At 36.5% G+C, this 22,397-nt stretch overlaps 1 protein-coding gene across 5 annotated transcripts in view; it reads right to left on the bottom strand.

Moving 5' to 3' along the window:
- WDR33 (WD repeat domain 33) overlaps window positions 1-22,397 on the bottom strand; it is a 117,178-nt gene that overhangs the window by 46,839 nt on the left and 47,942 nt on the right. For 4 of the 5 annotated variants that reach the window (XM_041739985.1, XM_041739986.1, XM_041739988.1 and 1 more), the window contains exons 2-7: window positions 19,437-19,663; window positions 17,824-17,892; window positions 17,117-17,221; window positions 14,459-14,554; window positions 14,126-14,277; window positions 12,320-12,417 (exon numbers count right to left, since the gene is read on the bottom strand). In XM_041739985.1, the coding sequence (XP_041595919.1) occupies window positions 12,320-12,417; window positions 14,126-14,277; window positions 14,459-14,554; window positions 17,117-17,221; window positions 17,824-17,892; window positions 19,437-19,640 (724 nt within the window). In that variant the 5' untranslated portion in view covers window positions 19,641-19,663. Of the gene's footprint in view, window positions 1-5,526; window positions 5,586-12,319; window positions 12,418-14,125; window positions 14,278-14,458; window positions 14,555-17,116; window positions 17,222-17,823; window positions 17,893-19,436; window positions 19,664-22,397 lie in introns of those variants that run through there. The other variant, XM_041739989.1, reaches the window with a different exon arrangement.

Raw genomic sequence — 22,397 nt, 5'->3', positions numbered from 1 at the left:
AAATAAATAAAAAAATAAAATAAAAATCTTTTAAAAAAACAGTCCAAAATATTTTTAAAAACCTAAATTTAAAACAGTTCAAAGAGCTAAAATACTCTATAGTAATGGATTTATTAAACTCTAGCAGAGAAACTATTAAATCAAATAAAAAATGCCCAGCAAATTCTCTTGAATAATTTGTTTTAATAAACATTTCATTTTTACCCCAAAGACCCTTAGTCATTTACATTTGTATGATAAATTGTTAAATCTGTAAAACTAAAAATGTTCTCAAAAACCAGATTAATAGGGAACCCCGGGTGGCACAGCGGTTTAGCGCCTGCCTTTGGCCCAGGGCGCGATCCTGGAGACCCGGGATCGAATCCCACATCGGGCTCCCGGTGCATGGAGCCTGCTTCTCCCTCTGCCTATGTCTCTGCCTCTCTCTCTCTGTGTGACTATCATAAATAAATAAAAATTAAAAAAATAAAAAAATAACCAGATTAATATACCTTTAAAAATATAAATGGGGGAAACCTGGGTGGCTCAGTGGTTGAGCATCTGGCTTTGGTCAAGGCATGATCCTGGCATCTGGGATTGAGTCCCATATCAGGCTCCCTGCATGGGGCCTGCTTCTCTCTCTGTGTGTCTCTCATGAATAAATAAATAAAACTTTTAAAGAAATAAAAATATAAATGTAATAGTTTTTCCATCAATTTCTAGAAAATGACTTCACCATTCCAAAAAAATAGTAAAATATTATTAACACTAACTTCTACTTATTTAACATTCAGGGCCTACAGACAGAACATTAAAACTGGACACTATGCTATATGATCTCAAAAAAGCAGAATTTAAGTTCAGAACTAACTAAACTTACAGTGCTCCTTAATTCCTAATGTGTCTCCTTTAATATCATCCTATTTACTCTTAGAATCATTTTTTCAGTTGGGCCAGTATCTGCTACACCCTACGTAAGGATTTAGCTTCCACCCTCCAACAAACCCCATCCACTGGGACAGAACATATATAGAATTACAGTTTCCCCAAGACTCCTAACTTACCAGTGATCACCTTACTCATTGAAGAAGACAAACAGAAATGACATTCTACCAGAGTTATCACTAGCTCATCCAACTTTATTACTAAATGGGTTTAGAAATTACTGTGATTAAAATAAATAAAAAATTTTTAAAAAGAAATTGCTGTGATTAAATTTGGTCAATAGGAAAAAACTTGTTCTTCCCCCAGAGAAAAAGAAATGTTGTCTCAATGAAACAGTCTAGACACCAAAGACCACAGTCTGCGGCAGTATGATGCTGTGGAGACTTGATTTTCACTATATCCTGCATTCCCATTCACCATGGTGCTTGCCGAATTGACAAAATACATTTGAGGCGATGAAACAAAGGCCTAGGAAAATGCTGGAAATGCTGCTTAAGGGAGGAAGCCATGTTTTGAGAATTTTTATTGACCACAGCTGGCAATCATTTAATATTTGATTCATCTAACAATTAAAATAGAAACTTCAAATGCTTCCATATCAGATCTTTTTTTTTAAAAAGCCAATTCTAGCGATGACTGGGTGGCTCAGCAGTTGAGCATCTGCCTTTGCCTCAAGGCGTGATCAAGTCCCCATATCGGGCACCCTGCATGGAGCCTGCTTCTCCCACTACCTGTCTCTGCCTCTGTCTCTCATTAATAAATAAATAAAATCTTTTAAAAATAATTAACAACAATAATAAAAAGCTAATTCTAAGTGTTGAATTTTTTTACACCTGAAGATATTAGAAAATCACTTGTTTAAGCAAGTGGTCATATTTATGGACTAGCTATAAATTGAAACCAGTACAATTCTGATAACTGATAATGGCTAAAAATATTTAGATGAGTTAAAATACATTTCAGAAGTAACCACTTTTATCCTTAAATGGGCAGAAAGGTGGAAGTAGGCTCTAAAATTAGCTTTGGAAATGAGATAATAGCTGACACCAATTGAACATTCTTTACGGCAGTAATGTTTCTCATGAATTAACCAATTTAATTCTCACAACTACTCAGGAAGGTCAGTATTATTACTAATCCCCATTATACAGATGAAAACCAATAGACACAGGGACATCTGGGTGGCTCAACGGTTGAGCGTCTGCCTTTGGCTCAGGGCATGGTCCAGGGGCCCAGAACTGAGTCCCGTATCAGGCTTCCTGCATAGAGCCTGCTTCTCCCTCTGCCTAGGTCTCTGCCTCTCTCTGTGTCTCTCATGAATAAGTAAAATCTTAAAAAATAAAAAATAAAAAAAAGAGAGAGAAAGAGAAACAGAGAAAGAGGGAAAGAAAGAAAGAAAGAAAGAAAGAAAGAAAGAAAGAGAGAGAGAAAGAAAGAAAGAAGAAGAAAGAAAGAAGAGAGAAAGAAAGAAAGAAAGAAAGAAAGAAAGAAAGAAAGAGAGAGAAAGAACAGACACAGTAATGTGACTTGCCCCAGTGTCCCATATCTGCTAAGGGCTAAACTGTGACTTAACATCCAGGTCCCAGAGCCTATGATTGTAATAATATACAGTACTATCTCTTTATATACTAACTTTTGTTGTGCAGCTTTTATTAACAGGAAACTAGTAAAAGAAGTTAATCAGAAAAAAAAAAAAAAAACAATAAATAATGTTTTCAAAAGAACACTGAGGAGAGCACCTGGCCAACCCAGTTTGATACAGCACGTGACTCCTGATCTTGGGGTCATGAGGTAGAGCCCTACATTGGGAGGAGAGTTCACCTTAAAAATAAATTAAATAACAATGTTTAATTTTTTAAAAATGTTTAATTAAAAAAAACACATAGACAAGTCAAGGAAACTACATAAGGGAAAGGGAGATGAAAAAAAAAATCACAAATGAACAACAACAAAAGCCTTGAAAAACAGTAGAGAGAAGGGAAAATTAATTTAATGAAAATAGCTTTGAAGATCTAAACTACCAAATAAAAGACATGGGTTGGGAAAAGGTATGAAGGAATCTTTAGAGTGCTGAAAGCATTCTGTATCTTCACTGACAATGACTACTACGCATAAAACTTTTTCAAAGAAAAGTGAGACAGGGCAGCCCCGGTCTGTCCTGTTTAGCACAGCGGTTTAGCGCCGCCTGCAGCCCAGGGTGTGATCCTGGGGACCTGGGATCAAGTCCCGCGTCAGGCTTCCAGCATGGAGCCTGCTTCTCCCCCTCTGCCTGTGTCTCTGCCTCTCTCTCTCTCTGAATAAATAAATAAATTAATTAAAAAAAAAGAAAGAAAGAAAAGTGAGGCAGAAAAATCTTTACAAAATGCTCATTATAAGGTATTACTGCCTCCACTGAAAACCAGAGGTTTGAGGTAAGTCATAACTAAAACAATCTTTTTTTTTTTTTAAAGAATTACTGGATCAAGGAAATTATAGCCAAACCACAGGCAATCCTCTGAACTAAAGATCAAAACAGAGGATCATGGCTTTGTAACTGCCTAACTGAAAGACCATTTCCCACCTAAGTTTCCATTGGATGTTTGTTACCAGCAAGGCAAGTCTGCAGAAAGGGCTACAAGGCCAACTGTCCTGTTTAGCATTTTTTTAATTAATCTAGATGGCCTGCTTTGCAAATTTAGAGGTGATCCAAAACTAGTTCTCTAGATGTTAGGATTCAAGGAGATATTGTGATGTTAAATTTAATTAACAGAAACTTAATATGTAAAATTGTAAATAGAGATAAATGTAAAGTCCAGTACTTAAGTTTTCAACAATTCTATAGTTTACTAGAATGGTTTTATGCGTTTATGTAAAAACAAACGCAGGTTTTAGAGTAAATTCATGTGGTGTCGTGCCCTCTGCAATTTAGTAAGAACAAATGTGCAGAATGGTGAACCTTAATTCCTGATGTGAGATAATGTGGTAGAGTCCAGAAATCACAAGAAAGAGTAAAGGGAAATTTAGTGTTCAACTTGGATAAGAAACTTAAGAGAAATTTTGGCATTTTTAAATATTGAAAGGATTATGTATGAAAGTAGAGTTCAATTTATAATATACAGGTCTAGAATATAGGGATAGAAGACATATTTGAATTACAGAAATTTTTTCCTATAGAAAGGTAAAAAAAAAAAAAGCTGTTGTAAGAGCTCTTAAGCTGTCCTAGACTCAAATGGGAGGCTTAGCTTGCCAGCTGTCAGGAAAATTACAGAAGCCATTCCCTCCCTTTCCAGATGGACGATTCTGAGCAGGAGAAATTCTACCTAGCCCTACTCAAAGGCACCACAGGCCCCCTGTGCTGGCTGTGCCTTCCTGGTGCTCCCTAGGGACCAACACAGTATTTAAAACTATCAGCAAGTTAAAGCAGATACAATTCACTGGGCTCATAATCCAAGTAACATGTTATTCTAAAGCCATGCTACTAAGGGTAAAGTTGTCTCAAACAGAATTGTATCAAAATACCTTCAGAGGGAAAACAGAAAGAGGCTTCAGCAGATTAGTTTTTAGAAATTTATTAGTGTATTTTGGAGAAATTAAGACTAGTTTATGAACTAATCCATAAAAAATTATAAATGAAAATGGGGAAATAACCTAAAAACTACGATTTTTTTCTTTTATTCTGTAACTGAAGATATCACAGCACCATAGGTGCTTCTTACAGATTCCCAAGATAGGCCTTAAATCAAACTTTAAAATGGTTTTCTAGTTTATCATTAAAAAGTAAAGGGGAAAACTATTTTTTTTAAAAAGTATTTGTTTTGGTACTTAACTGCCCTCATTCACAAGAAACTACTTTTGATACCCTACTTCAATCTAAGGATCTACCTACTAAACATAAAAAAGCCAAAAACATTACATATTTACCTTATTTTATCGCTCCTTCCATAGCTCTGAATTTTAACTTTAAAAACTACCAAAGACCCAATTAGCTGCGAAGCTCTACGATATAACCAGGTAACTAATTCATCAGCAAATGGATTCACTCATAATAAACTGAAGTAGACAATTACAGAATAATTAATGCAAAGATGAAGACTCTTTCTGAAAATTAACAGCCTAAATTATTTATCATAGTGATTTATCATGGTCAAAAAACTTTATATACAAAAATCTTCATATATAAAAACGTCTGGGAATTGTTTGACTCTTAATTAAAACACTATGATAGCAGCAGCGTGCAGAGCTGACATCCCAAGAAAGCCAAAAATCTATTTTCAACAAGTTTTTGCCACATTATGTAAACACTTAAAATAAGTACAGAGATAGAAAGAACAAAGCCCAATATGAAAATCGAAAACGGGCAGCCCCGGTGGCCCAGCGGTTTGGCGCCACCTTCAGCCTAGGGCGTGATCCTAGATACTCGGGATCAAGTCCCACGTTGGGCTCCCTACATGGAGCCTGCTTCTCCCTCTGCCTGTGTCTCTGCCTCTCTCTCTCTCTCTCTGTGCTTCTCATTAATAAATAAAATCTTTTTTAAAAAAATAAAATATAAATTGAAAACAGGACGCCGGGGTGGCTCAGTAGTTGACCGTCTGCCTTCGTTCGGCTCAGGATGTGATCCCAGGGTCCTGGGGATCCAGTCCTGCATCAGGCTTCCTGCAGGGAGCCTGCCTCTCTGTGTATCGCTTGAATAAATAAATAAAATCTTTTACAAAAATAAAAATAAAAACAAAAAATAAAAATCTAAAACAATTCCTGCAAAAATGTGAATGTACCATGTAAAATAAATATTTCAGAACCCTACTAATTTCTTCAAATAATGTGCTTCAGAAGTCTTATTTAGACTGAAGTCTTTTTTCTTCTCATTATATACTCAGATGATTCTTTACATAGGAGAACCTACCATACATAATCCAGTCTTTTCAGGAGAGCAGAGGGAAGAGCCTTAAACTCTTCCTTCCAAAATAAGGGTTAGTAACACAGATAGAGAAAACCAGTGTCCATATGTAAAATGAGTTTACATGGTTGTCTGGAGGATTAAGATGTGCTTGAAGACCTTTTAATATTAATATATGCCATGTTAGTGGAAGGAGTTATTCTGACATAGGCTATTTTAGAGAAAGCTGGGTGTTTCTGTTTTCTGTATCTGTTCTCTGGGGAGAACAGATAGAATCTTGTGGAATGTTTTGTAAAGTATTGTACAAGCAGGCCCATTAATCATAAACTACATGGTTTGTCAATTCTACTTTGTAAGTAAAATTATCTCCAGTAAATAGCATCAAAGGTTTTTGGAACACTCAGACTTCATAAACATGTCTTCACACAATTCAAAACACACTGCTGAACCAAAGATCTCTGCAGAGGCGTCGATCTCATTTATTAAAGACCACAGTCAACGTAACAAGGAAGGGATACATAGGGACTTACCAAAAGTACTAATAATATTCTTTTTCTTAAATTGTGTGTACTCAGGGGTTCATTTCCACTCCATGAGTGCTACATCTGAAAACTGAAGAGAACTTACCTCCTGAAAAAGTCTCAGTATAACTCCTTATTATGTCTATATTCTATTTATAAAAACTAGCATATATCTTATAACCCATTTAGTTTAGTGTAGTTTAATTTTTGTTATTAAATATATCCTACATTGAAAACCTATAACCTACAAGGACAATTTTAAAGAACGGTAAAATGAACCTGAGTATCTAAATTAGCTCCCTCTACCTATACGCCACTCTTCACCCCAAACATATATTGTCATCACAGCTCAGGAAGACATCACTACATCCATGTTGGTGGTAAACAGAAAAGAGGCAGTTTAACGTAGTGGTTGAGTATGAGCTCTGGACCTCAAAAATCTGGGTTCAAATCCTAGCCCCCTCTTACAAGCTATCTAACCTTAAGACAGGTTTATTTAATTTTTTTGTACCTTGGTTACCCATTTGTGAAATGTGGACCACACAGCATTTAGCTCATAGGGTTACCAGGAAAATTAAATGAAGTTCTCAGAACACAGGTGCCTGGTGGCTCAGTTAATCATCGACTCTTGATTTCGACTCAGGTCATGATTTCAGGGTTGTGAGATTGGGCCTCCCATCGGGCTCCATGCTGGGCATGGAGCCTGCTTAAGATTCTCTCCCTCTCCCTCTGCCCCTCCCCCAACGCTCCCACCCCAGCTCTCTCTCTTTAAAAAAAAGAAAAGTTATTGGAACATGCCCAATACATAGTAAATGTAATGTGTCAGCTATTATTAAAACCAAGAAGGTAAAACAAAAGTAAAGCATGCTGAAACTTTGTAAACTGGGTTCTTTTGAGTATTATGCTTCTCACTAAAATTTACTTCAGTGTTCTTATTGATTCCATGTTTTCAACCTTTCTCAAAAAAAAAGAAAAACCTTTCTCATGTACATTTTAGCTAGTCTTAAGTGATCTGCTAACTCTATGCAGATAAAACTACCTTTCTAACACTATCAAGACTCTTCTCCCATATTCTCCACATCTTAAGTATGTGACATTATCTTCCCTACTAAAGTTTAAGAAGCATGAGGGGAGGGGACACCTGGGTAGCTCATTGGTAAGTGTCTGCCTTCAAGGTCATGATCTCCAGATCCTGGCAACCAGCCCCACAACAGGCTCCCAACTCAGTGGGGAGTCTGCTTCTTGCTCTCCCTCTCTCCTCATGTGCTCTCTCAAATGAATAAAACATCTTAAAAGGGGGGGGGAGGGGCAGCCCAGGTGGCTCAGTGGTTTAGCACCGCCTTCAGACCAGGGCCTGATCCTGGAGACCCAGGATCAAGTCCCACTTCAGGCTCCCTGCATGGAGCCTGCTTCTTCCTCTGCCTCTCTCTGTGTATGTATCTCATGAATAAATAAATAAAATCTTAAAAAAAAAAAAGGGAGAGGAGGTGTCATACTTTGTAAAAAGATTCTTCTACTGAAGGTAGTATACATTTAGCATCTGCTCATTATTTAAATAAATGGATTTTAATGGCTCTATTTCACTGGGAGTCAAGTGCATAAATATCAATAAACTAGAGGCTCATTTAGATTCATGTACTTCTGGTGCTTAAATGTTCTTTTAATCCTAGCCCATAAATTAAGTGCTCTAAGTAATAGTAGAAAAGAAGGATAATTGTGTATGAATTATGCTGACTTGGATATGTTTTAGTAATGAGTGGCACATGATACTTCTCAATTTTGCAACATAATCAAATTTCCCACCTATGAACCAATCATCATGATCTTTTGAGTAGCAAATCTCCAACAATAGATCCGTGCTCACTTGAACCTTAAAAAAATACTGATTACTTCCTATTATGGAACTTCTTTTTCTTAAGAAAGCATGAGAACCACCTCAGAAAGGACACTAAAAAGCAACTATTATTCTGCAGTCAACAGAATGGAATCATGGCTTCTACCATGCACAGGGATCCTGTATGCTTACAATTGATGATCTACATTAAGAAGACATGATAGAGGGACACCTGGGTGGCTCAGTGATTTACTGTCTGCCTTTGGCTCAGAGCGTGATCCTGGAGTTCCAGGATCAAGTCCCAGATTGGGATCCCTGTATGGAGCCTGCTTCTCCCTCTACCTATGTTTCTGCCTCCTCTTTCTGTCTCTCTCATGAATAAATAAAATCTTTTAATTAAAAAAAAAAAAAAAGACATGATAGAATGCTCATGTTAGCAGCACATACACTAAAAAAAAGAAGACATGATGGCTATATTCAGATACTTAAAAGGCTGCCACGAAGAAAGTATAAACTTAATTTTTTGTGTTCCTGAGGCAGGACAAGTCATACAGAAGCAGATTTCTTTTTTTTTTTTTTTTTTCAGAAGCAGATTTCTGATATATTCAAAGAACTTTCTGAAAATGAAAGCTATATAAAATTAGAAAAAAAAGAATTATTTGAGGTAGTGAATATTATTAACACTAAAAATGTTTATGAGTAGGGGCATCTGGGTGGCTCAGTTAGTTAAGTGTCTGCCTTTGGCTCAGGTCATAATCCCAGAATCCTTGGATCAAGCCCCACATCAGGCTCCCTGCTCAGCAGGGAGTCTGCTACTCCCTTTCCCTCTGCCCCTCCCCACCACTTGTGCACACGATTGTGCTCGCATGCATGTGCTCTCTCTGTCTCCCTCTCTCCCTTTCTCAAATTAATAAATAAAATCTCTTTTTAAAAATGCTGATGAGTAGGCGCAGTGGTTTGGCGCCTGCCTTTGGCCCAGGACGCGATCCTGGAGACCCGGGATCGAATCCCACGTCGGGCTCCCGGTGCATGGAGCCTGCTTCTCCTTCTGCCTATGTCTCTGCCTCTCTCTCTCTCTCTGACTATCATTAAAAAAAAAAAATGTTGATGAGTAGAAGACTAGGTTTCAGGAATGATGTAGAAAAGATAAATATTTGATAAAGAGTTGAACTACATGGTTGTAAACATTTCCTTCAAAAAAATGTTCCTAGATTTTCTTAATACTTAAAGTCAAGTTTTGGTCTGAGGTACACCACTAATCTTGTGCAGGACTATGCTTACCTGCCCAATGTTTCAGTCTGTGTGGGCTACCTGAACATCATCCCTTCATAGAGACCAACTGACATTTTAGACACTGGAAGGTCCTATCCCTATTTGACTTTATGACCCAATAGTCTCTCTACATATAAAGCTAAATTATATTCAATTAAAATTTTCTGTGAAGAACTTCACATCAGCCTTGAAACAACTGGAATCCCATTACCCACTGGATTCTCAACCCACAACTGAAGGATAGGGAAATTATAACTGGTTTCACTGTTTTATAATCATTGCTAAAAATCAGAGAATTTAGAGAAATAAGGAATGACAGAAAATGGATAATTGGTATCTAATAACTCGACTATACCAGACCTATCAGAACTACTTCCTGGGTGGTATAATTAACTGGATTTAATATATTCATATTGGTCCCATATATTCATTGAGGTACTAAAATGTTTTCAAATGGGAGCAAAGATCATGAATAAGTTAGAACATACATCCTAAAAGTACATGGCGATTCATTATACTTTTGTACATGTTTGAAATTTCCACAGCAAAAATGAAAATAAAAAGAACTTCCACATAAAAAATAAAATTCAACTCTCAATATAGGCAGGATGCTGGTCTATTTTTTAAGATATAGGAAGAACAATAATTCAGCATCCATTTAATTTTATCCAAATTTGCCTCAACTCAAATCTGAAAATATTTAACTGTCAGAATAACTCACATACTCTAAATTTCAGAGGAAAAGTTCTTAAGTGTTATCTAGAAACATTTTCATTGGGACGACTGTATGGCTCACTGGTTGAGCCTCTGCCTTTGGCTCAGGGCATGCATGGTTCTGGAGTCCGGGATCAAAACCCACATTGGGCTCCCCTGGAGGAGCCTGCTTCTCCCTCTGCCTATGTCTCTTCCTCTCTCTCTGTGTCTCTCATGAATAAATAAATAAAATCTTTAAAAAAAAAAAAAAAGCCTTTAGAAACAGTTTCATTACCAAAATTGAGTAACATGGAAGTGAAACATGTTATCACATAGCAGGTTTTCTTTTATTTAATCCAAGATGCATAGTTATTATTATTATTATCCTACCTAGTCCACTGTAAAGATAATCGCCTTGATATTTTAGCATTACTTTAGTAACTACAATTACTGTGTTTCCTCTATACAACTTAGGATTCTCAATACCTAGGGATACCTAAGTGGCTCAGAGGTTGAGCATCTGCTTTAGGCTCAGGGCATGATTCTGGGGTCCTGGGATTGAGTCCCACATCGGGCTCCCCATAGGAGCCTGCTTCTCCCTCTGCCTATGTCTCTGCCTCTGTCTTTCATGAATAAATAAATTTAAAAGTCTTAATTTAAAAAAAAAAAAAAAGGATTCTCAAAGCCTAGAAAAAGTTAACCATCTTTTTGCTGTTTAACAGCTAAGACTTCCATTAAGATTGAGAAAAGCTGCAACATTAGCATAGTGTTAGACTACAACATCAAGTGTAAGATTCTAGTCCTGGATATGAACTTATTTTACCTTGACTATGTCACTTAAGCCTGCTGGATCATGATGCTCATCTATAAAAATAACTCCAGCTAAATGATTCCAAAAACTCCCATCTAGTTCTGAAGGTGTATAGTATTATAACGTTCATAGTGAGTATACTCCTTCAATGATAGGTACTATATCCTTATGCTAGCTACCACTGTACAGCACTGTGGATTAACCCAGACAAAAGGTAAAAAGCCAGGAATGTCTAAATAAACATGACTTAAAAAAAAAAACTGGCTTGAATACAGATTACATATCAAGAGCATTTATTTTCTTATCTAGAAAGCATCAACACTATAGGATGTAAATTAAGCTCTGGAATGTTGTTAAATTCAACCAAGACTCTTGAACAGAAAAGAAAATCTCTGAATAGTAATTTCTTGACACCCAGTGTTCTGTGGCACCCATGTGCCTACCCAGCATTTATGTGTCAGAGGAAGATGTTACTTTTATGGTATATTGGATTCAAGAGTATGGAGTGAAATTCACTCTTTATTAAATCAGTGTAAATTCAAATTAAGCACTTGAGAATACTACCTTCCTGCTTAACAATAAACTAATGAGATTAAATGTTTTTATTAATGTAAATGTTTTTTCAATGTTTGTATCACACATATAAAATAGTTAATTCCATAACTCTAGCACCCATTGAATTCACATAAATAGTACTGATAAACTGTTAGTATTTCAACAGCCCCACTTTATGAAGTCTAAAACTAAGCTAATCCAAGTAAAAAATATGGATTTCTTTGTAGGAGGGAGTAATTCATAGGCATTAGTTCATAATTATGAAATCAATAAAAGTAAACAAGAAAAAATTTAGTAACAAGTGGGCCATGTAGTACAGAAATGTAGTATACTGTTAGTAACACACACACACACACACACACACACACACACACACAAACACCTGCTTTCAGAAATAGCAATAATGAGAAGTGCAGCTATTGATACCTCAGTTAATCATATTGTAAAAGAAATGCCAGGAGAATGTGAGCTATCTAAATAAAATCACAGTGCCATTTTGTTGGAGAAAACCATGCTGGCTGTAAGACAGGAATATAGCCCTAACAGATGAATACAGATAAGCAAGTTATTTGCAGGGATGGGGGGATGACAGAAGAAGAGGAACACTTGTATTTAATTCAACTCAAAGAATTCAAAGATTTAGTAGCAGTAAAAAATCTACAAAATGAATGTGAACTGGAGAGTGTGTTCAGGTTTCTTTAAAGAGCCTGACTGAGACGGTGTATATGTAAAAAAAACTGAATGGAGATGTAAGCTACTATTGTGGTATTGTGATGATTTAACCACAAATGCCTTCCCTATTTAAATATTCCAATCAGTACTGTTAGTACACGTACCTCGGAGAATTCTTTCCTCATGGCAACGAAGAAAGTCCCAGATTCTAACAGTGCCGTCATCAGAGCATGTGGCAAATTTATTATCCGTGGGTGAGAAACTGTTACATGAAGACACACAGCAGGGGAAAGAAGTCAGCATTTAACAGATTATCTGTGCTTCTCAGACAGGGAAAAATAAAAACACTGTGCTGCGTTATAAACAGGAGAGGGAAGTATTCCAACAGTGAAGAAGCCCTTAAAGAGAATGTTGTCAGCTAATAAATGCATCTCATCAAAAGAAGAATTCACCAGAGTAGTTGCTTCTTAGTTTTCAATCACCAATAGTCCGAGAACTTTACAAGTGTATTATTAGTACTAATGCTTCCCACACTCCCCACAGTGCAGTATTTCCTGCCTTACCAACAGAATACAAGGAGCTGATTTAAGTGTAGAAACTAAATGAAATCTACTTTTGCAATATTCCTGTAAACATTCCTTTACATTATATAGGAATATCACTCAAAAAATTAAGCATCAGCTTCTGCCTCAGACGCTTCATGAAATGATAAGCTAAAAATTTTTGGACAGGCTGTTTAAAGACTAGTTGTTAAATATCCCTACATTAATGTTTCGCATTTATTTGAAAAGTCTGTGGGAAACTTTCACATCTTCTCCCTGGCAAGCTCTTCCATGAATGTTGCACCTTGTAAGGAAAACTTTAACAAAGAGACATTCAGACTGTGTTTGAAGCCAAAGATTATCTACTGCAAATGATTTTGCCATCTTTCCCTCCCTGTCGTGAAAAACCATCAAGTTTCTCATCTATCTCGAAGAACTCCCTTGAACTTTCAAGTTCTATAACTAACAAAGAGCCAACTGTGAAACTCAATGTATAAGCAGGACACTAAAGCACAGTCTTTGTAGAAGCATGTTTATCCAACAATTTTTGTAAAGATTCTGAAAGTAGAAACAAGTGACTGCAGTGGATGATGTTTCTATAAAGATGTCAACCTCCTCCCACACAAGGGCAGTACACCCGTAAAGAATGCTGCTTAGCTTTATTCTGAGGCTGCAGCAATTCTTCAGGCTTGCTTTTGAGATTTTTTTTTCCGGTTTTACTATACATATCTCATTGATATGTAAAAATATACAGCTCACTGAAAATATTTTAAACTCCACTTATTATACATTTGCGTAACTGATGTTCTCAACAGCGAATCAGAAGAAAAAGTCCTAGAGTCCTCTTGACAATGGTTTGCTTACAGTTTCAAAGCTTGAAGAACCCATTCATTACTCCATTAATGTTTGCCACATCCAGAGTTACTTGTGAGTTTTTAGTCCTACTATACTCTCCTTTTGAAGTCGTGGCATAACCAAGCCAACCAGGTCTTCACTTAAGCCTTTTTTTCTTGTATTTTGTGTGAACTCTGAAGGTGTTTTCTGTAGGCTTTAGATTTTATTCAGTTGTATAATTAAAGACTGAATTCTTTATTCGGAATGAAAGATTCTTGTCTTACACAGTAGGTAATAAAAAGGAATAACGTATACACATTATTAACCATAAATGAAAAGAGAAAACCAGTGCAAAATGCGGCAGACAATACATCTCTAACATATTGCAAAGGCTGATACCGGGACAACACTACTTCAGAAAAGTGCCAGCAAAATGGTGAGTGTGTGAAAACAAGGAAAAATATTGTGTTTATAGGGTGCAGAAAGTATCCCAGAATCTGACAGAGCCCATGCATCTCTGCACCCAGAATACACTTAGAGAATAATTTAACCATGACAATAGGGACTACAGAAAATGGTATATTGTGTATAAACCTGGCCTCTCTAATCGCCTCCTTATGTGCCTGGAACATCTTGACGTTGTTCATGTTCGACTGCCAATATTTCACATATCCTCCATGGTCTGCTGTCAACATCCACATGTCATTATGTGACCAAGTCATGGCCCTCACTGGGCTATCATGAGCCTGTGAAAACATAAGACATTTTAAAAATTATGTAAAAGAATATAACGATGGAAGGCTTTACAGGAACCTATATTACCTCACAAGAATTATTTGTTCAATTTTAAGCTTAAAATGCCAATAATGTATCTCCAGTTCTTTACAGTACCACAGGGGGATGCTATTGTCTGATGATTACTGTTACCTGTAATATTGTTTCAAAATTGAAGGTAAGTCCATTCCACAAGGTGAACTCTCCACTAGAAGCTCCAGTGACCAACCGTCTTCCTTCTGGAGTCCACTAGGGAAGAAAAAAAAGAATCTTAGCTAATTTTTAAAACACGTAGAAAGTATTATAAAATATCTAATACTCAACATTAAACAGACAATACTTTCACTTAAGCATAGTTCAGAATTATAAGCAAGTACTTTGTCAGAAAAGAACTCATATTAACAGCACAGGGAAAGCTTTAGCACTTTAGTTCATTAACCAAATTAAAAATAATAAATGGGGGATCCCTAGGTGGCTCAGCGGTTTAGCACCTGCCTTCAGCTCAGAGCATGATCCTGGAGTCCTGGGATCAGGTCCCACACTGGGCTCCCTGCATGGAGCCTGCTTCTCTCTCTCTCTCTCTCTCATGAATAAATAAATACAATCTTAAAAAATAAATAAATAAAAATAAAAATAATAAATGCAAGGGGCACCTGGGTGGCTCAAGTCAGTTAAACATCCAACGCTCGGTTTCAGCTCAGGTCCTGACTTCAGGGTGGTGAGATCAAGCACCATGTGCTTGGGATTCTCTCTCTGCCCCTTCCCTCACCGCCTGTGCTTGCTTTCTCTTTCTCTCTCTCCCTCTCTCCCCCTCTCTCAAAATAAATAAATCTTTAAACAAAAATAGTAAATGCATTAAAAGTACCTGGTTAAGTTACACCTCTAAAAACAAAACATGCAAAGACCACATTTTCCTAGGATGCTTAGCAAGCTAACATAAAATGGTCACCAAAGTAAATCAAAAAAGGATTACACCTGCTAGTCGACCAACTAAGGCAGAGAAGTTAACGGGTGTTTTATGAAAAAGGTAAGTACCAATTTAAGGACAGCAAGGCTAGCAAACTTCTCCTGGCAACTAAATGTACTTAAAAAAAAAAAAAAGTCATGAATAAATAAATAAAATATTTAAAAAACAACAAAAAGAAAAAAAGACAAAAACTTTTTAAAGCTTTCCCCTATTCACAATATCAAGCATTGACAAGTCTTATGCTCATCAACTCTCCAAAAATGTAAGTCATGATTAACACTACAGCAATATTTTAATATCACAATTTGCATACTAAGGGGAATCTGTGACATATGCTTACCAACTCTAAACATAACATTGCTTTTTTTCTTTTTTTTAGCTTTTTTTTCAAGCTTCTATGATAGATTACAAACTTATTTTCCTTAGGCAATGTAAATACATGAAATAAAAACACAACAATCCTATTTTCCAAACTAAAAACTATGTGGACACATAGTTGAAAAATACAAGTGTGCTTATAGGAATAGCAGGATGAGATATGTAAAATAAAGACTATTTGGTAAACCTGGCTGTTTACTGCTAAACTGCACATGATGATTTTATTATAAACAAAATCCCACTACTTTCCTAGTTTCTGTTATCTGCTATGGGTTCCAACCAAACTATAAGCACAGGACTTTATGTCTTAATACCTTCTAATGTGGACTATGCCTCTACTGTGTGCAAATGTCTCCTAAGACCTTGTACTTTGATCCCCAAATGAGAAATCTACCTATCTAACAAACTGTAACAAATACAATTTTATCATTCTGTACTGTGATACAAAATGCTCAGATTTTATTCATTTCAAAAAGATTTTCTCTATTACGCTAAGAAGATACAAAAACTAGCTGCACACCAACTCCTTTTATCAAATTCCCTGGCAAGCAAAATTATGCTACTTACTGGTTGGCTCTACCAACAAAAGAAGCCAAAAAACAAGTGTTTCTTTACTGATGTTTCTACTGCTTTAGACCTCTGAAGCAAATAGGACACCTAAGACTGACTGCAGTATTTCCCCCAGCCCTTTGGTTCTCCCTGCTCTCTACCATTACCTCCCTAATATCAGGGACTTGCTTATTTTGCTCATTTGCCACAATGCTTGCTTGCCATTACTATCTTTTTTCTGTCCCTTTTTTCCTCCCAATTCTTATTTGCTTAACTCTGTTAATTCTATCCTACATTTCTGGCCTTACTAACCAACAAGTACATTCTTACTTATTAGCAAACCACAAAGATGATGATTATACTATCACAAATGGAAATATTAACTGGATGCCTGGGAGACAAAAATGGGAAGACATTTTACTGCAAACCCCTTCAAATTTTCAAATTTTGAACCATGCCAATCTACTATCTAAAAATTATACTTTTTAAAATGTCATGCAAATGTATTGAATACCTACTGTGTACCTTTATGAAGCTAACAATTATGGTCAACCATTGGTCTTCAGCTCTTCTCAGGTGTTTTCCTTACTAGTGACATAGTAACAGTTTTCGTTAACTTTGAGATGCTGCTTTCTAAACAGCAGCAAAAGTAGCCCTGCTATTCAAGAGCAAGTCTGAGACCTGCTGCAATACAGACCTATGACTTGCTCAGAGAATTCTATGGAAATTGCAACATGAACAATTCAAAAGCATGATTGGGTATTCCAAAATGAAGTTATCAGCAACATACCAATTTTTATCCCAGATATACATTTAAAACAATTTTGTCCTGCTAAATACATGTTCAGAAGTTATAACTCAGGATTAATTTTTCTAAAAAATATCCAACAAAAAAAAAAATCCAACAGAATACTTACCCTAACAACAAATACTGGACACTTTACTTTATTTGTTGATGTTCGAACAAATTTTGTTGTTACTGCATTCATAGGATTATTCAACATTCCTATAGGTGGGACCAGCTACAAAAAGAGAAAATTGTGTTTTAAAAGTTCCTGGTTACACACAGGGCATAAATCAGAGACATAGCAAGGTAATTATTTCAACATCTAAAGACAAATTCAGGACTATACAGGACTTTCAAAAAAACTATTATTATAGATTATAATCAGTCTGCATTAATTAAATGAAGAAAACTGAGATACAGGACGGTTAAATGCCCATTATTACTAAACAAATAACAAAATCAAGTATGAAATTCCCCTAATTACTTCTCAAGGTCAACACAAATAAAAACAGGTTGATAATAAACCAAATTTAAAATTAACTTTCCTATTCCACAGACTCTGAGGCAGTGCAATCTTTCGCTGGACACTGCTTTATTTTTTTTTTTTTTTTTTTGGACACTGCTTTAAGCCCCAAATCAAAAGTTTGTCCACTTTAGAAGTTTTAATTGAGAAAAAAAAAATAACTCGCAGAGTACACAGATACATGATCTCTTTAGGAATGCTTTAATTATGAAAACGTAAAAAGTCCATGTTTGCATTTGAGATCACATAGCTTTACATCAAAATGTCCAAGCAGCGGTTTTATTAAGATAGTATAAACATATCTTAATACTTACATCATTATAATAACCTGCATCAGGCTGAATTGCCCGCATATCTCTCTGGTCTCTTTGCCATATTCTATTCTGTTTAAAAATAAACAAATTAATTAATTAGTATATGGTCCAATTATACTCAGTTCGAAACTAAAATATTAACAAAATGTAAGCTATCAAATGGGGAGAAAATAGGATTAAAACTTTTTCATTATGTTCTATAACAAAGATAACAGTGGGTATCTTAAAAAGACCTTATCCTACTGACATTGTTTAGAATTTCCCTCTTCTCTTTACTCACTTCATCCCCAACCAATCAAACAAGGTACTGCTGACCCCAACACATTCTCACTGACCATGCTTTAATAAAAGGAAAAAGGATAAGGGATAAGCAGACGTCTCCAGTTCCCTCAAAATTGTCAGCACAATTCCTGATATCTTGTCCTCGGTTTTCTTAATTCCTCTTAAGCTCTCCTAGACTAGTTTTCCAACTGAATTCCCTGGAAAAACCTAAATAAATCTAAATCTAAATCTGTCTTAATCTCTGAATAAATCTTTTTCTCTTATGTGTCTGCAACATACTAATTATCCAATATGCAAACAGGTCTTTAAAAGATCTCACGTTAAAATAAATAAATAGATAAATAAATAAATGGTCTCAGGTAAGAAAAAGCAAAAAAATGTTCTTCAAAGGAGGCCAGAGGAGATCAAAACCTGATTAAAGAGGCAGCCCGGGTGGCTCTGGGGTTGAGCACCTGCCTTTGGCCCAGGACGTGACCCTGGAGACCCGGGATCCAGTCCCACATCAGGCTCCCTGCATGGAGCCTGCTTCTCCCTCTGCCTGTGTCTCTGCCTCTCTCTCTCTCTCTCTGTCTAATGAATAAATAAATAAAATCTTTAAAGAAAAAAAAAAAAATGAATTCCCAATGAGCTAACAAAAAAAATAATAATAATAAATAAAAATAAATAAAAAATTTAAAAAAACCTGATTAAAGTAATAGCAGTAGTAATGAAATACGAATCACAGAGGCTAATGATTCCTAGGTGAAGACAAGTAAATAAAGAGCTCAAAAGAGAGAAATATCATGCAGAGGTCTAGACAGCCCTAACTCCACCTTTAGCTGTCATGTCAGAGTTGCTTTCACCATATAGATTTGCTTGACCCTCAAGAAAAGTGGAGCCCTTTTCTCTGACAAGAAGAGCTACCCACCACCAGGGGCTTGGAAAATCAGTGTTCTTAGAGCCAGTGTCTTAGACATGCAAAATTGCTATTTTGAATGTATGTTCGCACAGAAATATTCCTATGTTGGTAGTCTCTTAAAATTTCATATACACTGTGGGTTTAACAAGTGTTTTAAGGCTGGCCTTGAGAGTAAAGTACTATTTTCTGAGATTTGCTGTGAACTTTGTTCTAAAAGTTTAAACTATGAACTAGAATTCAAATTTTGTAATTTTTGAGACGATTCATGAACGCAGAGTAAAAAAGTACTGGTGATTGGCCTCATTTGAAATTCCACTTATCCTACTATAATTCAAGAAACATAGTTATTATACTTATTACCCTAAATTTTAAAAACTCTCTTCTTTTTAAAAAGCCGAAGTTTGATCATCAGAAGCACATTAACTGGACTTACCTCCAAATACTTAATTACAGATGGATTATAGTCTATGGTTTTTCGATTTACTGCTTTTCTCATCCGTTTTCCATCAAAGGTAAGCTGTTGCATTGCTTGCTGCTGTGCAAAATCAGGTCGCTTATAAAATAGCTGTCGAGGTGCTTGGTGCTGGAACCTTGGCATATGGAAAAAACGAGGAGGAGAACCAATTTCTGTAGCCATGGTGATGTATTCGTTCTAGGACACTAGAGTAGGGAAAAAGGACTTTCACTACAAATACCAGCACTGCAACACTGCTTGATAACATTTTTAAATGGACATTTTTTGTACTTCTATTCTCTAATAGGTATAATTTCTAGTTTTTAGTCAACATATTTACAAAATCAATTATTAGATTTAATGGCAGAGACCAGTTATACATTTGAAAAAGGCCAATTCACAGAATAAGTGCTAATAAGCGTTTGTTGTAAGATTCAGCCTGACGGAGGGGAAAAAAATAACAATTAATAATAGCATGGGGTGAATGTGCTGTGTGCATTTAAGTTAGGGGATGTGGGGTAGAATCATGGAGAACTGTTCACATTTTTTTTAATTTTTTTTTTATTTATTTATGATAGAGAGAGAGAGAGAGAGAGAGAGAGGCAGAGACACAGGCAGAGGGAGAAGCAGGCTCCATGCCGGGAGCCCAACTTGGCACTCGATCCTGGGACTCCAGGATCGCGCCCTGGGCCAAAGGCAGGCGCCAACTGCTGAGCCACCCAGGGATCCCCTATTCACATTTTTTAATGACATTTTCATTAGATGTTTGATAGTAAAACAAATCATTTTAAGCTTATAAGACACCATTGTATTTATGCAAGAGTCACTAAAAATTTTTTTTAAATATGACTTTTTGTCCTTTAACTTTCCTAGGAATAGTGTAAAAAACAGAATAAACTGGGATCCCTGGGTGGCGCAGTGGTTTGGCGCTTGCCTTTGGCCCAGGGCGCGATCCTGGAGACCTGGGATCAAATCCCACGTCGGGCTCCCGGTGCATGGAGCCTGCTTCTCCCTCTGCCTATGTCTCTGCCTCTCTCTCTTTCTCTCTCTGTGACTATCATAAATAAATTAAAAAAAAAAAAATAAAAAAAAAAAAAGAATAAACTATCCTATTTCACACAAATGCTAGAAGTATGTATATCTAGGGGTGCCTGGGTGGTGCAGTCAGTTAAGCATCCAACTCATGATTTCAGCTCAGGTCATGAGATCAAGCCAGGCATCTGGCTCTGTGCCCAGCACAGAGTCGGCTTGAGATGCTCTCTCTCCCACACTCACGCTCTTAATAAATAAAATCTTTAAAAAGAAAAAAATGTTTTAATGTAAGTATATATATCTAACTTCAGGATCCAAGTACCACAGAAATGTATGTACCACAGATATGTATTTCTCAGTATGTATATTTAAATACTTATATAGTCAACATTAAGTTAACAACTGAATGGATTAAATATGAAGGGCTTACAGTTTTTCAACTTTAAGGCTCTCCAATTAAATTTACATTCCAGGGATGCCTGGGTGGTTTAGCAGTTTAGCACCTACCTGCAGCCCAGGGCGTGATCCTGGAGTCCAGGATCAAGTCCCACATTGGGCCCCCTTGCATGGAGCCTGCTTCTGTCTCTGCCTCTCTCTCTCTCATGAATAAATAAATAAAATCTTAAAAAAAAAGAGAATGTACTCTGCATTTTTTCTATAGTCTTATATTTGCCTTTCTTCATTCAATACACTAAAGGACCAGAACAAAATGTATGATTTCCTTTGGATGAAAATATTTTAGCATTCCTACTTCATTCATCCTGCCACTTTAGTCTCTCATGAAACCTTTTAATAATGCTAATAGAGAGGGGGATAACAGGAGGAACAAATGAACAAAACTAAGTAGTGTGATAAAATACACATTTAATACATATTATATCCATTACTGTGGTGCAATCCCAGAAGGTCTCTCACAAATGTTAATTTTTTTTTTTAAGATTTTTTTTTTTTTAATTCATGAGAGACACAGACTGAGAGAGAGAGAGAGAGAGAGAGAGAGAGAGGCAGAGACACAGGCAGAAGGAGAAGCAGGCTCCACGCAGGGAGCCGGACGTGGGACTTGATCCCAGGACTCCAGGATCATGCCCTGGGCTGAAGGTAGGCCCTAAACCACTGAGCCACCCAGGAATCCCCACAAATGCTAATTTATAATGAGATAAACATTCTTTCTTAGTGCTATGTGTGAATTAAATTAGAATGCACAAAGTGTGCTAAGTCCATAAGGTTGGTGAAGGAATCTATTTAATCAACTGTCCTATGAGTCCAACTAAGTTTCAGCATCCAGATTTCAACTAATGGCTTTAATTCAGATACTTAAGCAAGTAATTCCAAAAGGATGCAGCTCTGGAGCTCCTGGCTGACTCAATCATCTCAGGATCATGAGTTCGAGCCCCATGGTTGGATGTACAGATTATTTAAATACATAAAACTTTAAAAAATAAAAAATAAAAAGATGTAGCTTTGAAAAGTATTTCCTAAAAATTACTATTTTTTCATGTTACAATCATCACATTTCTAATTTTATTAGAATAAAATCATCCTAATAATCTACTAATATTATTGATTTCAAATGAGAATTAAGTCTTTTTACTGAAATATGGTTGATCAACGATGTTACAAAAATAACATTTTAGGGGTGCCTGGCTGGCTCAGTCAGTAGAGCATCTAACTCTTAATCTCAGGGTCTTGACTTCAAGACCCACACTGGGCATGGAGCCTACTTAAAAAACAAAAAAACCCTCATTTTTACACATAACAAAAGAAGCTTTAAAAATACTCAGCCAGGGACACTTGGGTGGCTCAGCGCCTGGGTGGCTCTGCAATTGAGCATCTGCCTTCAGCTCAGGGAGTGATCCCGGGATCGAGTCCCACATCAGGGAGCCTGCTTCTCCCTCTGCCTGTGTCTCT

The sequence above is a fragment of the Vulpes lagopus genome, chromosome 24, assembly GCF_018345385.1.
Source record: "Vulpes lagopus strain Blue_001 chromosome 24, ASM1834538v1, whole genome shotgun sequence".
In the NCBI taxonomy this organism is placed as follows: Eukaryota; Metazoa; Chordata; class Mammalia; order Carnivora; family Canidae; genus Vulpes; species Vulpes lagopus.
Note: the sequence above shows the minus strand (reverse complement) of the source record. Positions and strands in the feature narration are given on the sequence as shown.